Source organism: Capra hircus, chromosome 5 (genome assembly GCF_001704415.2).
Source record: "Capra hircus breed San Clemente chromosome 5, ASM170441v1, whole genome shotgun sequence".
Classification (NCBI taxonomy): domain Eukaryota; kingdom Metazoa; phylum Chordata; class Mammalia; order Artiodactyla; family Bovidae; genus Capra; species Capra hircus.
In genome coordinates, this window is record NC_030812.1 from 97232751 (window position 1) to 97258802 (window position 26052).

At 38.8% G+C, this 26052-nt stretch overlaps 3 protein-coding genes across 3 annotated transcripts; all 3 read left to right on the forward strand.

The window, feature by feature from the left end:
• LOC102169081 (taste receptor type 2 member 42-like) lies at positions 3252-4182 on the forward strand. Its single transcript, XM_005680874.1, is given in 2 exon segments — positions 3252-3836; positions 3838-4182. Coding segments are annotated over 2 exon segments (930 nt in total).
• On the forward strand, positions 15513-16451 carry LOC102179076 (taste receptor type 2 member 42). Its single transcript, XM_005680830.2, has one exon. It carries the CDS (start codon positions 15513-15515, stop codon positions 16449-16451), a length of 939 nt encoding a protein of 312 aa, XP_005680887.2.
• On the forward strand, positions 22871-23909 carry LOC102169365 (taste receptor type 2 member 42-like). The gene has a single exon (XM_013964199.2). It carries the CDS (start codon positions 23037-23039, stop codon positions 23907-23909), a length of 873 nt encoding a protein of 290 aa, XP_013819653.2. The 5' UTR covers positions 22871-23036.

The window sequence follows — 26052 nt, forward strand, 5'->3', positions numbered from 1 at the left end:
AACTGAACTGAACTGAACCGAGTGGGTCATACATCCTCTGTTTTGTCACTCTCTACCCTTGCCTCTTGTATCATTCTTCACACCATTAATTTTTACCAGTTCCATGGTGCTTGAATGCTTTTGAGTTTGTGAATATTAGTTATACCACAATGCTTCTTAGGGGATCAAATGAGTTTACAGAACCACAAGGGACATAAAATAACACTGCTTAGAGTCTTGGACTTTCTATGGGAACTGATATAAAGGAGGTAAGATGTGGTGATTCTTCATATCTCCAGCTGTGGTGGTAGCTCGTGTTGGACATGAAACTTGATGTTTCCTTGGAGCACGTAGAATTTCCTTACATTTCTGTCTGTGGACATGCGGAGGCTGACCAAGTGTGGTTGTGATCACTGGAGCCTCCTGAGAAAGGATCCTTTTCTTCTAATACAGTAGAAGACAAATTAAAAAGACATTCTTTCTAAAATAAAACAAAAAATTGTTTCATTTTGAACACTGCTGTAAACATTCTTGCTTATGGTCTTAGGTGACTACATAAAAATATTCAAAAAGTCTGTGCCAGCAGCCGAGCCAACGTCAGTGCCCAAATGAACGGCTTTTCAGCAGGCATGGCCCATGGCCCAGGCCCAGGCCCACAGCTCAAGCTTTACAATTTGTATCTTTTATATAATTTTCTGATCTTACTGAGATTGGTGAAAACTTCCAAAAAAATAAACTTAGATGTTTATTGCTGATTTGGTCTCAAACTCAAAGGGAATGATTTCTATGTACCATTGATAAGTATAGTATTTACTCTAGGGTTTTATAGACAACTTTTTATCAGAAAAAAAGAATATTTTATATTGTTTCCAGCTTTCTGAGAATATTTATTGTGAATAGATGTAGAACTTTACTAAATTTTTTTCCCTCTTGGTGTTTCTCCTTTAATATGTTAATTTATTGATTATATTAATTGATTTCTTAATCCTTCATTATTGAGATCTCATTGACTATGTAATTGATGGTAGTTTGGTTTCTACTTAGTTAAGCTGTTCTCACTATTTTAACTAAGGATCCCCTTGGTGCTTCCCTGTAAGTGGCTTTTTATTAATATCAGGAAATATTGGTTACGCTTTCCTTGTAATGGATTCCCAGTTGGCGCAGTAATAAAGAATCCACCTACCAATACAGGAGATGTGAGAAATGTCAGTTTGATCCATGGGTCAGGAATATCCCCTGGAGTGGGAAATGGAAACCCACTCCAGTATTCTTGCCTGGAAAAATCCCACGGACAGAGGAGCCTGGAGGGCTATAGTCCACGTGGTTGCAAACAGTCAGACATGACTAAGCACACACCACACACTTTTCCTTGGGATACTCCTTGCTCTTGATTGTTTTGAAGCTGTAGTCTCTTGGTTTCCATCTTCCATTTGCTTGTATTTTCATCTTTCTTTGGTGTTTTTATCCTCTAGTGTTCCTCATGGACCTGAGATCTCCTCATCTCATCTCTTATGAATCAAGTATACACTGATGATCCTTAATAGTCTGCTTGGAGCCCAAATTCCTTTTCTGAGCTGCAGTCAGTAATACCTAAGTACCTACCCATGTTTCCTCTTGGATGACTTACAGATAGTCCAAAATGTTCAAAACAGAACTTGTCATCTCCCACCTTTTCTTCTTTTTCCCACCCTAATTTCTAAACCTATTTCTCCAATGATTGCCTCAGGTCACTGTATTCCACATATCCAGGTGCAAAACAAGCATGCTGTCATTGTTGGTTTCGCTTCCTTTATATAACCCCCATATCCATCACCAAGCCTTACTGATTCTACTTCCTGGATGCTTCTCATTGTTGTGAATTTGTCTCTATCACTAGACATTAATTTATTAATAGTTATATGTACCATTCTCCTCAAACACAGAACCAGATTTCTTGCTCTAGCCAATAAATTCCTTCCTCTCTTTTTTCCTTCCCTTCTTCCTTCCTATTCTTTCCTTCCCCTTTTCTTCCATTCTTTCTCTCCTCTTATAATTTTAAATGTTTGTCCTAAATAAAAATATATTTTGTACAAAATAACTTACCAGCAGTTCATTACACATCATTGTTTTTGAAAAATACACTTTAAAAAATTAGTAGAATTTAACTGACGTGTGTGACAGCAGCATTGAAAAGGTTGAATTTTTTAACGATTTTATTCATTCTGGGGGGATGTTATCTGGCAACACTTAAATGCTTGAATAATTAACACTAACGATAGAATACCTGCAAACACACCAAGATACAAAGTCTGTAAAGCTCACTTCTGATGCATTAATGGCTTTGGCTAAAATTATTGTTCCTAGAATATAGAACACATACATTTGTTCACTATTTTCTTATTTAAACTAAAATGGTTTTCTACCTATTCTCTGCCTACTATTTAATTGTGCATGTTACTAAAAGTAAACTTTCAGTTAGAATTTTATTTCAGAAAAGTGTGGGTTTTGGTGTCCTTTTGTCATTGTTCAACCAGTCCAAATGACTTGCCAGTCTCCTCGTGAAATTCTAAATATCTTAAAAATCCAAGGCACCTCCCTTTCTCTCCGACAATGATGTTTGTAGTTACCTTTTCCATGTTCACATTACATTTTATTTTTACTCTTATATTGTTATTTCTTTCTGTGTTTTGACTATTTTATAGATTTCTTAATGCTTTCTATGTTCTTTTTTGTATTAACCTATTTTGTATTTGGAAAAAACTCTGACATAAAGTAGGCGCTCATAAAATATACTCATTGAGTAATACCTAAATTACTTAGCTTATTTCTAAAGCAAGCTAAGATATTTTGATCCAAATGGTATAGGATTTCTAATGAGGAGGAAAGTACAATCAGTGAAAAAGAACCTCTCCATATTTGCATGCATATTTGCCTTTAACATTTTCATCACCACCACAAGTGGAAAATTTCAGACTCTGCCCATGATAAATGGACACACAAACTATTTGGCTTGAAAATTAGTAGCTCTCTCAAAGAAATAAAACCATTTCCATGAAAGTACTTAAGACTGTAAAGCTTAGCATATCTTTCTGGGTTGATATTGGCATTACAATCAAAGCAGAAAGGTTTTCTAGGTATAAGACTGTATCCAACAGCAAGAATTCTTCTTCAGACTGTAACTGCAATAAAAGCACTGAAGATAAGGATCAGAAATGGATTCTATTCTGCTGTAGCTTCATTCTAATTTTTTCATTGAGATGTAATATTAGAAATCTAGATTTCTTTCAGTGGAAATGTTCCCTGGGTTGAGTACAGTATTTCTGATACTGTCAGGAGTGGAATTCTTAATCGGAATTCTAGGCAATGTGTTCATTGGACTGGTACTCTGCTCTGAATGTGTTAAGAACCAAAAGACATCTTTATTTGACTTCATCCTCACTGGCTTGGCTGTCTCCAGAATCAGTCAACTGTTGGTGTTTTTTGTGGAATCACTTATAATGGGACTAGAACCACAGGTATTTGCCATTTTTAAACTAGCAAAGCCCATTGCTTTACTTTGGAGAATATCTAATCATTTGACTACCTGGCTTGTCACCTGCCTAAGTATTTTCTATCTCCTTAAGATAGCTCATTTCTCCCACTCTCTTTTTTTCTGGCTGAAGTGGAGAATGAACAGCGTCATCCTTGTGATACTTGCATTTTCTTTGGTCTTTCTGATTTTGGACATTCTTTTGCTAGAAACATTTAATGATCTCTTCTGGAATTTAATAAATGAAGGCAATTTGACTTTAGTTGAAAGTAAAACTCATTATATTAAAAGCGAGAGTCTTCTTAGTTTCTCCTATTTCATTCCTATTGTTCTGTCCCTGCTCTCATTGTTTTTTTTTATTTCTGTCCTTGGTGAAACACACCAGAAATTTGCATCTCAATTTTATGGGTTCCAGGGACTTCAGCACAAAGGCCCATAAAAGAGCCATGAAAATGGTGACGTCATTCCTGCTCCTTATCATGGTTCATTTTCTTTTTACACAATTGGCAAATTGGATGTTTCATAGGTTTTTGGACAATAAGTTCACAAAGTTCATCATGTTAGCACTATATGTCTTTCCTTCAGGCCACTCGTTCATGTTGATTCTGGGAAACAACCAGTTAAGACAGATAGCCTTGAAGGTACTGAAGCATCTTAAAAGCTCCTTGAAAAGACAAAATCCATTGGCTTTATAGAAACACTTTCAGAATCTTTTCAAAGATGAAAACTTTATGAGGAGATTTTGAAGATTAATTTTCACTTCTACTGTTTAGTTTTTCCTCTTGGGTACCTTTAGGTATTGTTGAGCATAACTGAAATTTTCCTTAGAACAGGTTGCTTTTGATGATAATTCACACATGTTCATTGGTTACCAATATTTAAAAGTTTCAAATATTCTTTTAAAGATAGTCAAATTAGATTTCTGAAAAAGATGTGTGTAATTTCAACTCGTATTTGGGAGAAGAGGCTTGTAACTCTTTAGAAATTAAGATAAATCCTACTTGACTAAGTAGAAGATCTATACAATATTGATAGAAAAGTTAACTAAGCAGCTAAAGTCATAGGTGGGAAAAACATAACCTCATAGCTCAAAAGTCTTAAAAAGAAATTAAAAAAAAGGCCTTGTATTGTTATTGGGAGTCTTACTGATAACAAAAGAATGAGATGTTTCAGAATGAGTGATATTCATAGTGCTGCTGCCAACATAGATGTTATCTGCAAAAAAATGAAAAAGACCTCTTCCTTTCCAATATTTGTTTGTTTTTATATTACAATGTTGTATCAATTACCATATTTCTTTATCCTTTATGCCTACATCAATCAGTGTTATAAGAACACTACTGAAAAACAGCAAGGTTACCAGGCATCTCCATATTGAGGTTTCAATAGTTTTTTATCACATTAAAGAAGTGTTCTCCTAGACCAATCCTATTAATGGTTATATCTGGATTGAGGGTGAAATTTTATCAGAAGTCTTTTTGACATCTATCTAAATAAATTGCTTTTATTTCCCTTGGAAAAAAAGAATTATATTCATAGCACAAAATAAACTAAATTTTCTTTAAGTAGAAGTTCAAAACATGCTTATAATATTAATTTTAATTTGAAACCCCAAATCATAAATGATGTATTGTGCACTTACTAATTCTGCTAAATTCCAGGATATGGGGTATGTATTTTCAGAGTGGTAGAAGTCAATATTTCTATCATGTTATGTAATAGAAATAAACTTAGAAGGAAGAATTATCCTTAATTCAAAATCACACAACTGCTTTTACAAAAATATCATAATTACCGTTTGAGAATATATTTTTGTCTGTGCAGATACATTTTCTCATAATCTGATCAGTAGAGTTCTTAGAGAAAGAAATGGAAACAGGTCAATAGTAAAGACACAGAAATTTTTTAATACCATTACGTGTTTAGTGTGAATTTTGGTCGTGCATGTGTATAGTGTTGTTTTGACTAAAATTATCTGAATTTATATAAGGTGACTACAAATTGTAAACAAAGTTAAGGATAAGAAAGTTTACTATAAAATTTCAAAATGATGGTATGAATTTTAATATTGCACAGATGTTATACTTGTATATATAATGGAAATTATTAAAAATCATCCTTGTTAAGGTTTACCCTTGATATAATCTTTAGATTGTATTAGAGTAAAGAAACAAAAAGTTGCATTTAGATGGTGATAAATATGTGACCTATAAGTTAACCTTAATAAAGCCATAGGAAAGGGCACTGCTTTAGGGCTGTTCCCTGAAGCTAAGAATGATGTTAGAATTATTAATATTTATGTCCACCTTCAAACACCATATGTAGGAAACTAAATAGAGACATTACTTTGCCAACAGAGACATTGCTAGCAGAGACAGTATTTTGACAACAAAGGTCTGTCTAGTCAAGGCTATGGTTTTTCCAGTGGTCATGTATGGATGTGAAAGTTGGACTATAAAGAAAGCTGAGTGCCAAAGAATTGATGCTTTTGAACTGTGGTGTTGGAGAAGACTCTTGAGAGTCCCTTGGACTGCAAGGAGATCCAACCAGTCCATCCTAAAGGATATCAGTCCTGAGTGTTCTTTGGAAGGACTGATGTTGAAGCTGGAACTCCAATACTTTGGCCACCTGATGCAAAGAGCTGACTCATTTGAAAAGACCTTGATGCTGGAAAAGATTGAGGGCAGGAGGAGAAGGGGAATACCAAGGATGAGATGGTTGGATGGCATCACCGACTCAACGGCCATGAATTTGAGTAAGCTCTGGGAGTTGGTGATGACAGGGAGGCCTGGCGTGCTGCAGTCCATGAGGTTGCAGAGTTGGACACGACTGAGCGAATGAACTGAACTGAACTGAACTGAAATGGCTAGCATATCTAGACTCTGTGGTGCTTTTGTTTATCAGTTACAATAATGAATCTGATGATGGTTTTAATGATAAGAAATAGAGTGTCCTGCTCAATGCTATGTAGCAGACTGGATAGGAGGAGAGTTTGGGGGAGAATGGATACGTGTTTATGTATGGCTGAGTCTCTTTGCTATCTGCCTGAAACTATCACAACATTAATTGGCTGTACTCTGACAAAATAAAAAGTTTAAAAAAAAAGAGTGTCTTTTAAAAAGTAACATTCATTTTACAAAATAAAATGTACCATATATTGTTTTGGACACTAAGTTAGTATTTTACCAAAGATTATCATAGTGGTTATCTTGGATTGGTAAAAAGTAATGTGCAAATCAAGCTGAATACATATAGCTGAGTTTGTTTTTTCTTGGACAGTCTTTCATATAAATTATTTAAAGATAATCTTGCACTCTTTATAAGATAATAACCAAAAGTAACACTAAAGTTTTACCTTAGTGTTTTTTTTTTTTTTTTTTACTTAATAACTTTAGTTGCATTTCTTTTACATGGGGATGGTCTTGATCCCTGTCTCCAGTATAATGTCATGAATCACAGTCCATAGTTCATCAAGCACTCTATCTATTAGATCTAGTCCCTTAAATCTATTTCTCACTTCCACTGTATAATCATAAGGGATTTGATTTAGGTCATACCTGAATGGTCTAGTGGTTTTCCCTACTTTCTTCAATATAAGTCTGAATTTGGCAGTAAGGAGTTCATGATCTGAGCCACAGTCAGCACCCAGTCTTGTTTTTGTTGACTGTATAGAGCTTCTCCGTTTTTGGCTGCAAAGAAAATAATCAATCTGATTTCGGTGTTGACCATCTGGTGATGTCCATGTCTAGAGTCTTCTCTTGTGTTGTTGGAAGAGGGTGTTTGCTATGACCAGTGCATTTTCTTGGCAAAACTCTATTAGTCTTCGTCCTGCTTCATTCCACATTCGAAGGCCAAATTTGCCTGTTACTCCAGGTGTTTCTTGACTTCCTACTTTTGCATTCCAGTCCCCTATAATGAAAAGGACATCTTTTCTGGGTGTTAGTTCTAAAAGGTCTTGTAGGTCTTCATAGAACCTTTCAACTTCAGTTTCTTCAGCTTTACTGATTGGGGCATAGACTTGGATAACTGTGATATTGAATGGTTTGCTTTGGAAAGGAACAGAGATCATTCTGTCATGTTTGAGATTGCATCCAAGTACTGCATTTCAGACTCTTTTGTTAACCATGATGACTTCTCCATTTCTTCTAAGGGATTCCTGCCCACAGTAGTAGATATAATGGTCATCTGAGTTAAACTCACCCATTCCAGTCCATTTTAGTTCACTGATTCCAAGAATGTCAACGTTCACTCTTGCCATCTCTTGTTTGACCACTTCCAATTTGCCTTGATTCATGGACCTGACATTCCAGGTTTCTATGCAATATTGCTCTTTATAGCACCAGACCTTGCTTCTATCACCAGTCGCATCCACAACGTTATTGTTTTTGCTTTGGCTCCATCTCTTCATTCTTTCTGGAGTTATTTCTCCACTGACCTCCAGTAGCATACTGGGCCCCTACTGACCTGGGGAGTTCCTTTTTCAGTATCTTATCATTTTGGCTTTTCATACTGTTCATGGGGTTCTCAAGGCAAGAATACTGAAGTGGTTTGCCATTCCCTTCTCCAGTAGACCACATTCTGTCAGACCTCTCCACCATGACCCACCCATCTTGGGTGGCACCACAGGCATGGCTTAGTTTCATTGAGTTAGACAAGGCTGTCTGGGGAGGCCTTACAAATAGCTGTGAAAAGAAGAGAAGCAAAGAATAAAGGAGAAAAGGCAAGATATAAGCATCTGAATGCAGAGTTACAAAGACTAGCAAAAAGAGATAAGAAAGCCTTCCTCAGTGATCAATGCAAAGAAATAGAGGAAAACAAGAAAATGGGAAAGACTAGAGATCTCTTCAAGAAAATTAGAGATACCAAGGGAATATTTCATACAAAGATGGGCCCGATAAGGACAGAAATGGTATGGACCTAACAGAGCAGAAGATTTTAAGAAGAGGTGGCAAGAATACACAGAAGAACTGTACAAAAAAGATCTTCAAAACCCAGATAATCACGATGGTGTGATCACTCATCTAGAGCCAGACATCCTGGAATGTGAAGTCAAGTGGGCCTTAGAAAGCATCACTACGAACAAAGCTAGTGGAGGTGATGGAATTCCAGTTGAGCTATTTCAAATCCTGAAAGATGATGCTGTGAAAGTGCTGCACTCAATATGCCAGCAAATTTGGGAAACTCAGCAGTGGCCACAGGACTGGAAAAGGTCAGTTTTCATTCCAATCCCAAAGAAAGGCAATGCCAAAGAATGCTCAAATTACCGCACAGTTGCACTCATCTCACACGCTAGTAAAGTAATGCTCAAAATTCTCCAAGCCAGGCTTCAGCAATACATGAACCATGAACTTCCTGATGTTCAAGCGGGTTTGGGAAAAGGCAGAAGAACCAGAGATCAGATTGCCAACATCTGCTGGATCATCAAAAAAGCAAGAGAGTTCCAAAAAAACATCTATTTCTGCTTTATTGACTATGCCAAAGCCTTTGGTTGTGTGGATCACAATCAACTGTGGAAAATTCTGAAAGAGATGGGAATACCAGACCACCTGACCTGCCTCTTGAGAAACCTATATGCAGGTCAGGAAGCAGCAGTTAGAACTGGGCAGGGAACAACAGACTGGTTCCAAATAGGAAAAGGAGTACGTTGAGGCTGTATATTGTCACCTTGCTTATTTAACTTATATGCAGAGTACATCATGAGAAATGCTGGGCTGGAAAAAGCACAAGCTGAAATCAAGATTGCCGGAAGAAATATCAATAACCTCAGATATGCAGATGACACCACCCATATGGCAGAAAGTGAAGAAGAACTAAAAAGCCTCTTGATGAAAGTGAAAGAGGAGAGTGAAAAAGTTGGTTTAAAGCTCAACATTCAGAAAACGAAGATCATGGCATCTGGTCCCATCACTCCATGGGAAATAGCTGGGGAAACAGTGGAAACTGTGTCAGACTTTATTTTGAGGGGCTCCAAAATCACTGCAGATGGTGACTGCAGCCATGAAATTAAAAGACGCTTGCTCCTTGGAAGAAAAGTTATGACCAACCTAGATAGCATATTGAAAACAGAGACATTACTTTGCCAACAAAGGTCCGTCTAGTCAAGGCTATGGTTTTTCCGGTGGTCATATATGGATGTGAGAGTTGGACTGTGAGGAAGGCTGAGCGCCGAAGAATTGATGCTTTTGAACTGTGGTGTTGGAGAAGACTCTTGAGAGTCCCTTGGATTGCAAGGAGATCCAACCAGTCCATTCTGAAGGAGATCAGCCCTGGGATTTCTTTGGAAGGAATGATGCTAAAGCTGAAACTCCAGTACTTTGGCCACCACATGCAAAGAGTTGACTCATTGGAAAAGACTCTGCTGCTGGGAGTGATTGGGGGCCAGAGGATAAGGGGACGACAGAGGATGAGATGGCTGGATGGCATCACTGACTCAATGGACCTGAGTCTGAGTGAACTCTGGGAGTTGGTGATGGACAGGGAGGCCTGGTGTGCTGCAATTCATGGGGTTGCAATGAGTTGGACATGACTGAAACACTGAACTGAACTGAACTGAGCTTTAGTTACTAAATTTCTGTTTGGTACTGTACATAAAGAAATAAGCAAACTTTTCTTGGAATAAATGAATGTTTAGTGTAAGTGTCTAACTAGGAGTAAGTTCATATTTCTGCAGCCACCTTAGGAAGATGGAATTATAAGGAACAGAGACCTATTTTTGTCAAAGAAGTATACCAAAAGACTAATAAATGACCAGGCCATAGGCTAGAGTAATTACAATTGATGTATAGATATTATAAGCTGTATGCTTGAATGGCTGATGACCATTTGGCAGCCCTGTGAAAAGAGCCTCTGTGAGTGACTCAGTGGCAGACAAGCCACAATACAAGAAGAGCCACTCCCAATATGTATGTGTGTATGGCCCCATCAATCTGGAGAAGAAAGACTGAATGATAATAACCTGCTGCTGCTGCTGCTAATTCGCTTCAATCATGTCCAACTCTGTGTGACCCTGTGGGCAGCAGCCCAGCAGCCTCCTCTGTCCATGGGATTCTCTAGGCAAGAATACTGGACTGTGTTGCCATTTCCTTCCCCAGATAATAACCTACCCTGTGACAAATAGTGTTGAGGTAAGAGGAAGAGTAACATTGATTTCTCACTAACCACCCTTTTCTCATTCACCAAATAAATGTTCATTTTAAGAATCTGGGTGTAACCATTTCTATTTCAGTTTGTTCACTCAGGCAACTTGTAGGAGGGGAAAAAATAAACTTTTTATGGATGGAAGAGTGTTATCATTGATCCGTAAGACTAGTGCTGAAGTCAGTTCATTTTTAGTCGCTTTAGTCATGTCTGACTGTTTTGCAACCCCATGGACTGTAGTCCGCCAGGATCCTCTGTCCATGGGGATTCTCCAGGCAAGAATACTGGAGTGGGTGGCCATTTTCTTTTCCAGGGGATCTTCCCCACCCAGTTATCCAACTAAATATCTGAAGTCTCCTGCATTGCAGGTGGATCCTTCACCACTAGCACCACTTGGGAAGCCCATCTGGTAAGACATAAATCAAGAACATCAGGGCATGTTTTCTTGAACCCTGCTGAGTGTGCAGATCAGATAGAAACATGTAACTTCACTGATGTCTGAGAAAGAGGTGTGCAGATTTCCTAATGTCTCATGTCATTTATCTATTCTCTCTCAATAGGTGGCTTCTCCTAGCAAGATCCTGATTAGACCCCATGTCCTCTGAGCCAGGGACATCCTTTGAAGGGGTGCTTGCTTATCACATGGTCATTCTCAATTCTGTCATATAAGACACTGGATATGTTGTCTAGAGTAATCTATGTTCTATTATGGACCTTAAGACCAATTATTACAAAAACAAATTGATTTGAAAGATTTTTTTGGGGAACAAATGTAGGGGAACCTTTTTTATCTCCTTGGACACCAATATAAATGGAACCTCAGAAAACTAAAAAACAAACAAACAAACAAACAAACAAACAAAACTGCAACTATTCTTGCTTTGAGTTTGAGACACTAATGCTTACTAGTGTGGGAATTTATTAAGTTAGATTGTCTTAGTTTTGTCATGAGGAGGAACCAGGGGATATAGCTGCCCTTTAAGGATTTTGGGGAGAAAAGAAACCGAATAGCAAAACCTAATTTTGTAACCTCAATTACAAAAATGAAAGAATTCTAAGTGAAACAAAAATGTACCAGGAAACAAGAAATGTTCACAGACAGCAGGGATTGTGTGCTTGTGCCCCATCCTCAGTTGTGTCTGACTCTTTGCTACATTATGGGCTGTAGCCCTCCAGGTTCCCCTGTCCATGGAATTTCTCAGACAAGAATACTGGAATGAGTTGCCATTTCCTTCTCTAGGGGATCTTCCCAGCCCAGGGATTGAACCTGCATCTCCTGATTCTACTGCATTGGCAGGTTGATTCTTTACCACTGCACCACCTTGGAAGCCCCATAGCAGTGATTAAGCTGAGGAAATATCCTTCAGGTATGAATGATTAAATCTTTGTCCCTTCAAGCTGTGGCCCTGGTCCCAGTTGACTGCTTCTTGGCTTAGAAACACTGAAGGCAAAGAAACATTGAAGACCCCTTTTACCTGAAAAACACAAAGGCTAGTGCTTTTATTTAGTGACTAGAAAAGCAGTTGTTGTTAAGGTCAATGTGTGGAATCTCTAAGTTATGATTCAAAAAGAATTAGGAGGCTATTTCTTTGCTTGCAAATAAATGGGATATCTTTCTATTGACAGGATGATAGAGCATCACAACTAGGGGAGCATTTGTTGCCGACTTCTCTGAGACTATTCAGTTCAGTCGCTCAGGCATGTCCAACCCTTTGTGACTGTCCGACCCTTTGTTTGTTCTCTCTTGAGCTGGCCCACTGTTCCAACAGCGTCTCCCACTCTAATAAACCTTATTCTCCTCTAATTCTGCCTTATGTCTAAAACTATTTGGAAATCTAAATATGTGGGCACAGGGAAGGGAAATGTAACTGAGCAGGCCCCCACGGGACCTTCCCAACAGGCCTTCCCCCATATCCTCTGCTTTAGCTTCTCTCAATGTGTTTTCTCACTATTTCTTAGAGGAAATGTGAATCTTCCTACTGACAATTATAAAATCAATGTTCGCAAATTTTCTGACTTCAATTATAGTCATTATGGCTAAGTTTAGACTGATTAATTTGGATTATTATAGCATATACATAAATTTAATGAATCATTATCTACCTAAAACTTTTGTAACAATATGCTTTTCATTTAAACATGCAATAGCACTTTCTTTTGCATGTATAAATCAATCATTGTAAGAATAAAGGATATAAAGGCAGTTCCCCAGGAAATGAGATAGTTCTGCAGTTACATAGATTTTTCTAAAACTGTGATTGTTAACTTGGACTTTGAATTTAACTTATAGCGTATGGCACTTGTGATTTTAAATTTGTAATTACATCCTTTAGAGTGAGTTTCTCCTTTAGTGTAAAGTGTATAACTATGAACTCAAGTGTTTTTTAATGACTAAGCACCTATTGGCTGATTTGCTGTCTGGTTTTTTTTGTCACTGCTAAGCCACACCTATCAGTGAAGTCTGCTTCTCAGGTAGCCTTCTATACCAGGTCAGAGCATTTCTGAAAACATCAGTGATCTCTAGGCCTTCTTGCTCCCCTGCCACAAAAGCTAGAGTTTTCTATCCATTTTCAACTCTTTGGGCTTAAAGTAGTTCTCTTGCAAAGACTCCCACATCTTGGTTGCCAGATGTGTACAATGATCTTAATGATTCGGTATGACTTCTGATTTGAACCAGAAGACGAGAGAGCAGTGTTGGTTATTTCAGGTGAGTACAGAAATCTCTCATGAGTTCATATGTTACAAAACTGTCTCTAGCTTTAAAGGGTTTCCATCTTTTCTTGCTCTAATACTAGTTTCACCATCAAGTCTTAACGCATTTTCTCTTTTTCTGTGTTCTCAATGAGATAACCAGCCGAGTTAGCACTCATTCACTTGACAAACAGTTATTGAGGGCCTTCTATTTGCCAGGCCCTCTTTATTCTGGGAACTGGAAAGAGATCAGTGGATGACAGAACATAGTTCCTTTCCTTGTGGAGTGTAGGTGACTGCCAAGGTGACTAAGGTCATATAAGTGCCTGACAATAGCCTTTTGATTGCCGAGGCATCCATCTCTGGCACCGCTGTCTTTTACTTTTATTGGCTGGGCTATGTGGTTTGTGAGATCTTAGTTCTCTAACCAGGGATTGAAACCACTCCCTCAGCAGTGAAACTGTTAGACCACCAAGGAGGTCCTAAAGGACTCCATCTTGATAGGACATATTGCCAGCTGTCTACAACTACTAATAAACACCTAGATAAGATGCCAGGTTGCCCCCAACCCATGAAGTTTCCCCTTTAGAAAATGCCAGGTAAACTAGATAACTGACTGGTCACTCAAGTGACTCCATTCCTCCGCTCAAGAGCCCTAATTCCCTCTCTTACATTTTAATTTCACCATTGAAGAGTGAACTTGTGAAACCCTAGGCACCCTACCCTCAACCCTTAAAAGGCAGAGTCCCAGGTGCTTTCTCCCTCTCTCCTCATGACTTCACTGTATGGCCCTGGATGTGTCATGTACCCTCTGGATCTGTGAGTAATAAACTTTGCTTTTTTCCTGATGGTTGCTACTGAGGTGGGTCTTGCAATCATAATAAGAACCAAAATAGCCAGTCCAGAGACAACACTGGCTGGTGGGGAAATGTCTGTGAGGACTCCCACAGGTAGTTTCAGCCCAGCTGAGTGCCTTAGCATCACACAGAGAGGCTGAGATGGACATGAAGTAGGTTGTTTGTCAACCACAGTTACAGTTGGCTCAATGGGCTCAGGGTTCTGTGATGAACTAGAGGAATGAGGTGGGGGTGGGTGTGGCAGGGAGGCTCCAGTTTACAGTCAAGGTTGTAAACCATTGTATTACAGTTAGTTGTTTGTTGAAGTGAAAATACAGTTTACTTATAAATCAATTTTTTATGAGATGAAGAATTTTATCAAAAGCAGAATTAATGAAAAGGAGAACCTATCTCCTACTCATCCATCACCTGCTTTTTTTGGCTTTTTTTCTTAGTATTTTTTCCTCTAAGTTGATGATAGCTAATTCAGAATCAAATAGGCAGTAGCTACATGGAAACAAAGTTCAAAAATTCAAAGTAGGAGCTCAGAAAGAGGTATGATTTTGGTACCTTTGCATATCACTTCCCTTTTAATCTATTTCTTCAAGAAATCTTAAAAGGCTTCAAACCCTAAGCCAATTGTCTTTGTCCTTAGAAACGAAAATTAACTATCAACTCTAGATTTTGAAATACCATCCTCGGTGTTCCAACTGCATTTTGGTCAAGTTTTTGTCATATACAACAGTAATAGTTTATTAAAAGTTATTTCTTCCATAACTCTGTGAGATCCTATATATTGCTTCTCTTTATTATGTTTCTTTCATCTATAACAGTATCTGAAATATTATGCAGATTATTAAATGAAATTGATGAAGAATGTTTCTATTTTGGAGGTTATTTTCTGGGAATACTATTAAAATTGAGAAACACGAATCCAAATGGCATCGAGTTTCTGTTGAGAAAGGAAGTACAAATGAGTGTAAAGAAATCTGTCTCACATTTGCATCTTTGCATACCTGATTTTCCTTTTCCAGATGTCTCCACAAGTGGAAAATTGCTGCCAGCACCAATGATGAGTGGGCACATTCACTGCTTAATCTGAAAATCAGTAGCTGATTGAAAGCAAAATTCATGCTTTCCATTTAGAGCTATGGGAGTGGATCTCCTTGCATAAATTTCAGAACTACGGCTGGAATAAAAGAGAAAGATCTTTATGAAGATATGTGAGATGGTATCTGAGTGTCATTAAGCATTTTTGAAAAGAATCAAACTGGGTATCATTCTACAACACTTGGACAGCAACAAAAGCAAGAAAAAATCAGCAAAAACTAGTATTAGTTTTCTGGATTCTTTCTACAGAAATGCCATCTGGAATTGAAAATACTTTTCTAGTAGCAACAATAGGAGGATTTGTGATTGGAATGTTGGGGAATGGGTTCATTGTACTAGTTAACTGCATTGACCTGGTGGAGAGACAAAAGCTCTCATCAGCTGACTGCATCCTCACAGGCCTGGCTATCTCCAGAATCAGTCAACTTTGGGCAATACTATGTGACTCATTTTTATTGGTACTATGGCCACACCTATATGCCATTGATAAACTAACAAAGATTGTTAATAGTTTTTGGATACTGTCCAATCACCTAGCTACCTGGTTTGCCACCTGTCTAAGTGTTTTCTACTTCTTTAAAGTAGCCAACTTCTCCCACCCCTGCTTCACTTGGCTGCGGTGGCGAATTCGTAGTGTGGTACTGGTGCTTCTCTTGGGGTCTTTGCCCTTACTGTTTTTGAATTCTGAATCAATATATATGTTTAGTCATATCTCAACTAACAGCTACAAAATATATGCAAGAAACTCAACGCGGTCCCCAAATGTAAGTGAAACTCATGATCTTCACCAGTTGATTGTTTTTAACTTCATCAGCTTAATCCCCTTTCTTCTGTCCCTGACCTCGCTGCTCCTCTTAGTCCTCTCCTTGATGAGGCACATCAGGAATTTGCAGCTCAACCCCAGCTCAAAGGATCTCAGCACAGAGGCCCATAAAAGAGCCATGAAAATGGTGATGTCTTTCCTCTTCCTCTTCATCATTCATGTTTCTTCCGTCCTATTAACAGGTTGGGTTTTCGTTAAACTGCAGGGACGTCTGGCCAAATTGGTGGTTGTGTTAACTTCGACTGTTTTTCCTTCAAGCCACTCGTTTATCCTAATTTTGGGAACTAGCAAGCTGAGACAAAATGCCATAGGACTACTGTGGTATCTTAACTGCCGCCTGAAAAGAGTGAAATCTTTAGCTTCATAGATTTATCCAGAATTTTCTATATTCCAAGAGCATTGAATTAATCGTGAGAAATTGAAGATGCATTTTAACTTCTGTTTTTCTCACTGGATTCCTTTAGACTCTACTGAGCATTAGAAGCTTTCCCTCGAATGGCCTATAAACTAACAATCTACTCAGAGATGAACTGATATTTTATAAAGCAAGCATCACTGGCATCATAAGACTTTCTACTAGTGAAAAAAATTTGAGCAATATAAAATATATAGTGTAATCTGTATTAATTTTATATATGTTGGAAAATATTAACTATAGTCATATGTGAGGAAAAACATGAATATTTAGACATGCAAATCTTTTTCAAAGTAGAGCAGGTGAAATCTTTGTAAAAAATTAAGCTAAAAAGAAATCAAGGGGGATTCCCTGGTGGCTCAGTGGTGGAGAGTCTGCCTTCCATGGAGAAGACACAGGATCAGTCTCTGACTCAAGAAGGTCCCACATGTCTCAGAGTACCTGGGCCCTTGCTCACAACTATAGAGTCTGCGCCCTGCTGCCTGGAAGCCGCAACTACTGAACCCATGTGCTGTAACTGCTGAAGCCTGTGCGTCCTACAGCCTCTGGTCTGCAACAAGAGAAGCCACCACAATGAGAAGCCCATTCTCCGCAAGTAGAAAAAAGCCTGCACAGCAATGGAGACCAGCAAAGCCCAAAATGAAAAATAAAGAAGTTAAATTATAAAAAATAAATAAATCAAGGACTAAAACTGTTGGAAGCACAGAACCTTAAAATGGCTGTCGACTTTGCGAGTTAATTTTTCTCAGGGCAAAATGACGACAGCAGCCCTGGATTCAGCACCTCATATAGCTCTGAGAGACTGCTCCAAAGAGGCGGGGAGAAGGTCAGTATAGAGGTGATTTTGGTGAAGGGGGAATATATGCAATCAAGCACATATTTTTGCAGAATGTTTCTGCTAGTCACAAAGAGCAGTCGTCACCATGAAGGACTGCAGGGCTTTTTTTGATATGAGGAGATACAAGAACTGAGCTCATAAAGTTGTTTCTTAAAAATATTTAACTATCTGAAGACCTGTTCTGCCAGTTTTCCTTGAGCTCAAAGTGCCTTATTTCTGCTCTCTACCCTGAACTCCTAAGTGAAGTCCTAGGTGAAATCCGACTCTTTGCGACCCCATGGACTATATCCTACCAGGCTTCTCTGTCCATGGAATTTTCCAGGCAAGAGTACTGGAGTGGGTTGCCATTTCCTTCTCCAGGGGATCTTCCTGACACAAGGATTGAACCCGGGTCTCCTGCATTGCAGGCAGATGCTTTACCCGCTGAGTCACCAGGGAAGCCACCAAAGGAAGGTGGAGGAAGTGACAAAAATCAGCAGCTGCAACAGTAGATGCTTTAATTCTTATAGAGGTAGGTAGCAAGTGTCATTTTGTAGCTGACATGACCAAAAGAGCTTTAAAACAAAGGAGTAGACTATTATTAGGAATCCAAGCTAGACTAGCCACTATTTTGCAGAATAAGAAAAAATTAACTAAACTTATAAAAAGATTTGGAATAATTATTCCCTAAGTGTATAATAATACTTTTATGCCTACTTAATATTTTTCTGTCTCATTCCAGTTCAGTTCAGTCGCTCAGTCATGTCCAACTCTTTGTGACCCCATGAATCAAAGCACGCCAGGCCTCCCTGTCCATCACCAACTCCCAGAGTTTACCCAAACCCATGTCCATCGAGTCGGTAATGCCATCCAGCCATCTCATCCTCTGTTGTCCCCTTCTTCTCCTGCCCCCAATCATTTCCAGCATTAGGGTCTTTTGCAATGAGTCAACTCTTTGCATGAGGTGGCTAAAGTATTGGAGTTTCAGCTTCAACATCAGTCCTTCCAATGAACATCCAGGACTGATCTCCTTTACGATGGACTGGTTGGATCTTCTTGCAGTCCAAGGGACTCTCAAGAGTCTTCTCCAACACCACTGTTCAAAAGCATCAATTCTTCAGCACTCAGCTTTCTTCACCATCCAACTCTCACATGACTACTGGAAAAATTATATTGATCAAAATCACACTTTGATATCAAAGGTGCGTGTGTGTGGTGTGTGTTTGTGTATGTATGAGAATTGTATGAAAACTAATGTCCTTTGTCAGAGAGAACAAAAACAATTCACCAGGGACAAAAACAGAAAGGAAAGTTTACAAGAGAATATCACTTATTTGTAGAATTTTTGGACATGTTTGTGTGTATGTGTGTGTGTGTGTGTGTACCTGTTTATGTTTAGTGCTGAGTTGATGCTTATAATAATTAAAATAAAACAAAGCAGGGCTTCCCTAGTGGCTCAGCTGGTAAAGAATCTTCCAGCAAGGTGGGAGACCTGGGTTTGATCCCTGGGTTGGGAAGATCCCTTGGAGAAGGGAAGGGCTACCCTCTCCAGTATTCTGGCCTGGAGAATTCCAGGGACTGTATAGTCCACAGGGTTGCAAAGAGTCAGACAGAACTGAGTGACTCACTTCATTTCACTTCACAAAAGCAGCTGAAAATATACATCTTAAGGCCAGTCAGTTCAGTTCAGTCATTCAGTCATGTTCATCTCTTTGCAACTCCATGGACTGAAGCACACCAGGGTTCCCTGTCCATCCCCAACTTCTGGAGCTTACTCAAACTCGTGTCCATCGAGTCAGTGATGCCATCCAACCATTTCATCCTCTGTCGATCCCTTCTCCTCCTGCCTTTAAACTTTCCCAGCAACAGGATCTTTTCCAGTGAGTCAGTCAGAGGTGACCTGACAGTCATCAGGTGGCCAGACTATTGGAGCTTCAGCTTCAACATCAGTCCTTCCAATGAATATTCAGGGTTGATTTCCTTTAGGATGGACTGGTTTGATCTCCTTGCTGTACAAGGGACTCTCAAGAGTCTTCTCTGGCAACACAGTTCAAAGGCGTCAAATTTTCGGCACTCAGCTTTGTTTATACTTCAACTCTCACATCCACATGACTACTGCAAAAACCATAGCTTTGACTAGACAAACCATTGTCAGCAAAGAAATATCTCTGTCTTTCAATATGCTGTCTATGTTGGTCATAGCTATTCTTTCAAGGAGGAAGTGTCTTAATTTCATGGTTACAGTCACCATTTACAGTGATTTTGGAGCCCCTTAAAATAAAGTCTCTCACTGCTTCCATTGTTTCCCTATCTATCTGCCATGAAGTGATGGGACCGGATGCCATAATCTGTTTTCCGAATGTTGACTTTTAAGCCAAGTTTTTTACTCTTTTCTTTCACTTTTATCAAGAGGCTCTGTAGTTCTTCTTCACTTTCTGCCATAAAGATGGTGTCATCTGCATATCTGAAGTTATTGATATTTCTCCCAGCAATCTTGATTCCAGCTTGTGCTTCCTCCAGCCCTGCATTTCACATGATATATTCAGCACAGAAGTTAAATAACCAGGGTGACAATATACAGCCTTTACGTACTCCTTTCCCAATTTGGAACCAGCATGCTGTTCCATGTCTGGTTCTAACTGTTGCTTCTTGACCTGTATACAGATTTCTCAGGAAGCAGGTAAGGTGTCCAGTACACCTTTTTTCCACAATTTGTTGTGATCCACACACTCAAAGGCTTTGGCATAGTCAATAGAGCAGAAGTAGATGTTTTACTGGAATTTTCTTGTTTTTTTTGATAATCCAACAGATGTTGGCAATTTGATCTCCGGTTCCTCTGCCTTTTCTAAATCCAACTTGAACATCTGGAAGTTCATGGTTCACATACTGTTGAAACATGGCTTGGAGAACTTTGAGCATTACATTGCTAGTGTGTGAGGTGAGTGCCACTGTGCGGTAATTTGAACATTCTTTGCTATTGCCTTTCTTTGGGATTGGAATGAAAACTGACCTTTTCCAGTGCTGTGGCTACTGCTGAGTTTTCCAAATTTGCTGGCATATTGAGTGCGGCACTTTCACAGCATCATCTTTCAGGATTTGAAATAGCTCAACTGGAATTCCATTCCCTCCACTAGCTTTGTTCATAGTGATGCTTTCTAAGGCCCACTTGACTTTGCATTCCAGGATGTCTGGCTCTAGGTCAGTGATCACACCATCGTGATCATCTGTGTTGTGAAGATCTTTTTTGTATAGTTCTTCTGTGTATTCTTGCCACCTCTTCTTAATATCTTCTGCTTCTGTTAGGTCCATAGCATTTCTGTCCTTATCGGGCCCATCTTTGCATGAAATGTTCCCTTAGTATCTCTAATTTTCTTGAAGAGATCTCTAGTCTTTCCCATTCTGTTGTTTTTCTTTATTTCTTTGCATTGATCACTAAAGAAGGCTTTCTTATCTCTCTTGCTATTCTTTGGAACTCTGCATTCAAATGGGCATATCTTTCCTTTTCTGCTTTACCTTTCACTTCTCTTCTTATCACACCTATTTGGAAGCCCTCCTTAGACAATCATTTTGACTTTTTGCGTTTCTTTTTCTTGGGGATGGTCTTGATCACTGCCTCTTACACAGTGTCATGGACCTCTGGCCATAGTTCTTCAGGCACTCTCTCTATCAGATCTAATGCCTTGAATCTGTTTGTCACTTTCACTGTATAATCATAAGGATATGATTTAGGTTATATCTGAATGGTCTAGTGGTTTTCCCTACTTTCTTCAATTTAAGTCTGAATTTGGCAATAAGGAGTTCATGATCTGAGCCACAGTCAGCTCCCAGTCTTGTTTTTGCTGACAGTATAGAGCTTCTCTATCTTTGGCTGCAAAGAATATAATCAATCTCATTTCAGTGTCGACCATCTGGTGATGTCCATGTGTAGAGTCTTCTCTTGTGTTGTTGGAAGAGTTGTGCAGTTTTCGGTCAAGTTAGAAAATTATTGTATTAGTTACCTTTTCTTGAAGTGAAAATGCATTTTACTTGTAAATCAATTTATTATGATGAAGAATTTTATCAAAAGCAGAATTAATGAAAAGGAGAACCTATCTCCTACTCATCCATCACCTTTTTTTTTTCTTTTTTCTTAGTATTTTTACCTCTCAGTTGATAATTGCTAATTCAGAATTAAATAGGCACTAGATCACTGGAAACAAAGTTGAAAATTCACAGTAGGAGCTCAGACAGAGGTATGATTTTGGTACCTTTGCACATTATCTGGAAGATCACTTCCCTTTTAATCTATTTCTTCAAGAAATCTTAAAAAGCTTCAAATCCTAAGCCAGTTGTCTTTGTCCTTAGAAAACAAGAATTAATTATCAACTATAGATTTTGTAACACCATCCTCAGTGTTGCAAGTGATTTTGGTCAAACTTTTGTCATATTCAACAACAATAATTTATTTAAAGTTACTTTTCCATGACTCTGTGAGGTCCTTGATATTACTTCTCTTTATTATGTTTCTTTCATCTGTCAGTCAGTTCAGTTGCTCAGTCGTGTCTGACTCTTTGCAACCCCATGAATTGTAGCACGCCAGGTGTCCCTGTCACCAAGTCCCAGAGTTTACCCAAACTCATGTGCATCGAGTTGGTGATGGCATCTCATCCTCTGTCGTCCCTTTCTCCTCCTGCCCCCAATCCCTCCCAGCATCAGAGTCTTTTCCAGTGAGTCAACTCTTCTCATCAAGTGGCCAAAGTATTGGAGTTTCAGCTTTAGCATCAGTCTTTCCAGTGAACACCCAGGACTGATCTTTAGAATGGACTGGTTGGATCTCCTTGCAGTCCAAGGGATTCTCAAGAGTCTTCTCCAAAACCACAGTTCAAAAGCATCAATTCTTCAGCACTCACCTTTCTTCATAGTCCAACTCTCACATGCATACATGACCACTGGAAAAACCATAGCCTTGACTGGACAGACCTTTGTTGGCAAAGCAATGTCTCTGCTTTCGAATATGCTATCTAGGTTGGTCATAACTTTCCTTCCAAGCAGTAAGCATCTTTTAATTTCATGGCTGCAATCACCATATGCAGTGATTTTTGGAGCCCCCCAAAATAAATTCTGAGACTGTTTCCACTGTTTCCCCATCTATTTGCCATGAAGTGATGGGACCAGATGCCATGATCCTAGTTTTCTGAATGTTGAGCTTTAAGCCAACTTTTAAATGTTATGAATTTCATTAAATGAAATTGAATAATGCCTCTATTTCAGAGGTTATTTTCTGAGAATACTATTAAAATTAAGAAACTTGAATCCAAATGGCATCAAGTTTCTGTTGAGAAAGGAAGTACAAATGAGTGTAAAGAAATCTGTCTCACATTTGCATCTTTGCATATCTGATTTTCCTTTTCCAGATGTCTCCACAAGTGGAAAAATGCTGCCAGCACCAATGATGAGTGGGCACATTCACTGCTTAATCTGGAAATCAGTAGCTGATTGAAAGCAAAATTCAAGTTTTCCATTTAGAGCTATGGGAGTGGATCTCCTTGCATAAATTTCAGAACTACGGCTGGAATAGAAGAGAAAGATCTTTATGAAGATGTGTGAGATGGTATCTGAGTTTCATTAAGCATTTTTGAAAAGGATCAAACTGGTATCACTCTACAACACCTGGACAGCAACAACAACAAGAAGAAAATCAGTGAAAACTAGCATTAGCTTTCTGGATTCTTTCTACAGAAATGCCATCTGGAATTGAAAATACTTTTCTAGTAGTAACAATAGGAGGATTTGTGATTGGAATGTTGGGGAATGGGTTCCTTGTACTAGTTAACTGCATTGACCTGGTGAAGAGACAGAAGCTCTCATCAGCTGACTGCATCCTCACAGGCCTGGCTATCTCCAGAATCAGTCAACTTTGGGCAATACTATGTGACTCATTTTTATTGGTACTATGGCCACACCTATATGCCATTGATAAACTAACAAAGATTGTTAATAGTTTTTGGATACTGTCCAATCACCTAGCTACCTGGTTTGCCACCTGTCTAAGTGTTTTCTACTTCTTTAAAGTAGCCAACTTCTCCCACCCCTGCTTCACTTGGCTGCGGTGGCGAATTCGTAGTGTGGTACTGGTGCTTCTCTTGGGGTCTTTGCCCTTACTGTTTTTGAATTCTGAATCAATATATATGTTTAGTCATATCTCAACTAACAGCTACAAAATATATGCAAGAAACTCAACACGGTCCCCAAATGTAAGTGAAACTCATGATCTTCACCAGTTGATTGTTTTTAACTTCATCAGCTTAATCCCCTTTCTTCTGTCCCTGACCTCGCTGTTCCTCTTAGTCCTCTCCTTGATGAGGCACATCAGGAATTTGCAGCTCAACCCCAGCTCAAAGGATCTCAGCACAGAGGCCCATAAAAGAGCCATGAAAATGGTGATGTCTTTCCTCTTCCTCTTCGTCATTCATGTTTCTTCCGTCCTATTAACAGGTTGGGTTTTCCTTAAACTGCAGGGACGTCTGGCCAAATTGGTGGTTGTGTTAACTGCAACTGTTTTTCCTTCAAGCCACTCATTTATCCTAATTTTGGGAAATAGCAAGCTGAGATAAAATGCTATTGGACTACTGTGGTATCTTAATTGCCACCCCAAAAGAGTGAAATCTTTACCTTCATAGATTTATCCAGAATTTTCTATATTCCAAGAGCATTGAGTTAATCAAGATACAGTAAAGATGCATTTTTAATTTCTGTTTTTCTTACTGGATTCCTTTAAATTCCACTGAGCATCAGAAACTTTCCCTAGAATGGCTCATAAAGTAACAATCTACTCACAGAGGTGAATCGAGTTTTTACAAAGCAAGCATCATGGTCATCTTAACAGTTCTACTAATAAAAACATTGGTGTATGTTTACCACAGAATATATAAGGACAAATACACGATCATTTGGACATGCCCATCCTTTGCAAGGTAGAGCAGGTTAAATATTTGTATAATATTAAGCTAAAAATAAATCAAAGGGGCGTCCCTGGTGGCTCAGTGGTGGAGAGTCTGCCTGCCAATGCAGGAGTCAGGGGTTCAGTGCCTGACATGGCAAGGTCCCACAGGTCATGGAGCAATTGGGTCCTCACACACAACTATTGAGCCTGTGCCCTGGAGCCTGGAAGCCGCAACTACTGAACCCATGAGCTGCAACTGCTGAAGCCTGTGCACCCTAGAGCCCGTGTTCTGCAACAAGGGAAGCCACCACAATGAGAAGACCACTCTCTGCATCTAGAGCAAAGCCTGCACAGCAATGGTGACCAAGAAAGCCCCAAATGAAAAATAAAGAAGTTAAATTACAAAAAATAGATAAATGAAGGGCTAAAAATGTGGAAAGCACAGAACCTGAAAATGGCTGTCGACTTAAAAAAAATGCACAGTGTGAATTTTGCAAGTTAGGTTTTCCTTAGGGCAAAATGAGGACAGCCGCCCTGGATTCAGCACCTCAGGTAGCTCTGAGAGACTGCTCCAAAGAGGCAGGGGAGAAGGTCAGTATAGAGGTGATTTTGGTAAAAGGAGTATATATGCAATCAAGCAGGGTTTTTTTTGCAGAATGTTTCTGCTAGTCACAAAGAGCAGTTGTCACCATGAAGGACGTTAGTGTTTTTTAAATATGAGGAGATACAACAACTAGGCTCTCATAAAGTTGTCTCCTGAAAATATCTAACTATCTGAAGACCTGTTCTGCCAGTTTTTCCCTAAGCTCAGAGTACTTTATTTCTCTTCTCCACCCTGAACTCCAAAAGGAGTCTCGAAAACCAGCAGTTGCAACAGTAGATGATTTAATCTTTATGGAGATAGATGGCAAGTGTCATTTTGTTGCTGACTTGGCCACAATAGCTTTTAGAAAAAGGAGCAGACTATTATTAGGAATCCAAGATAGACTAGCCAGTACTTTGTAGAATAAGAAAAGAAATTAACTGGACCTATAAAAAGAGACTGTATAATTATCCTAAGTGTATAATAATCCTTTTATGTCTACTTAATATTTTTGTCTACTTTACATGGATCAAAATCAAACTTTGATATCAAGTGTGTGTGTGTGTGTGTGTGTGTGTGTGTATAAGAATTGTATGAACAATAATGTCCCTTGTCAAATAGAACAAAAACAATTCATCAGGGGTAAAAACAGAAAAGGAAATTTACAAGAGAATGTCACCTATTTGTAGAATTTTTGGACATGTTTATGGGTGTACGTGTGTGTGTATGTGTAGTGCTGAGTTGATGTTTATAATGATTAAAATAAAATAAAAGCAGCTGAAAATGTATATGCATCTTAAGACCAGCAGGTGGCAAATTTGTGCTTGCTAATGACATTGGTGGTGGTGCTCAGTTGCTCAGTGGTATCTGACTCTTTGAGGCTCTATGGACTATAACCCATCAGTTTCCTCTGTCCATGGAATTTTTCAGGCAAGAGTATTGGACTGGGCTGCCATTTCCTACTCCATAGAGTCTTCCTAACTCAAGGATTGAACCCAAGTCTCCTGCATCTGTTGCATTGGCTGGCAGATTCTTTACCACTGGGCCACCTGGGAAGCTCCCCCACCTCCAAAAAAAAAAAAAAAAACATAAAAAATGAAGAAATCTTTGCTAGAATTGCCATAATTTTTCAATGGTAGAAGCAAAAAAACAAACACTCCCCCAGAAAACTAGAAAATAAATGTTGAAAATATTTATGAAATATATGAAAATATGTGGTTAAAAGTTGATT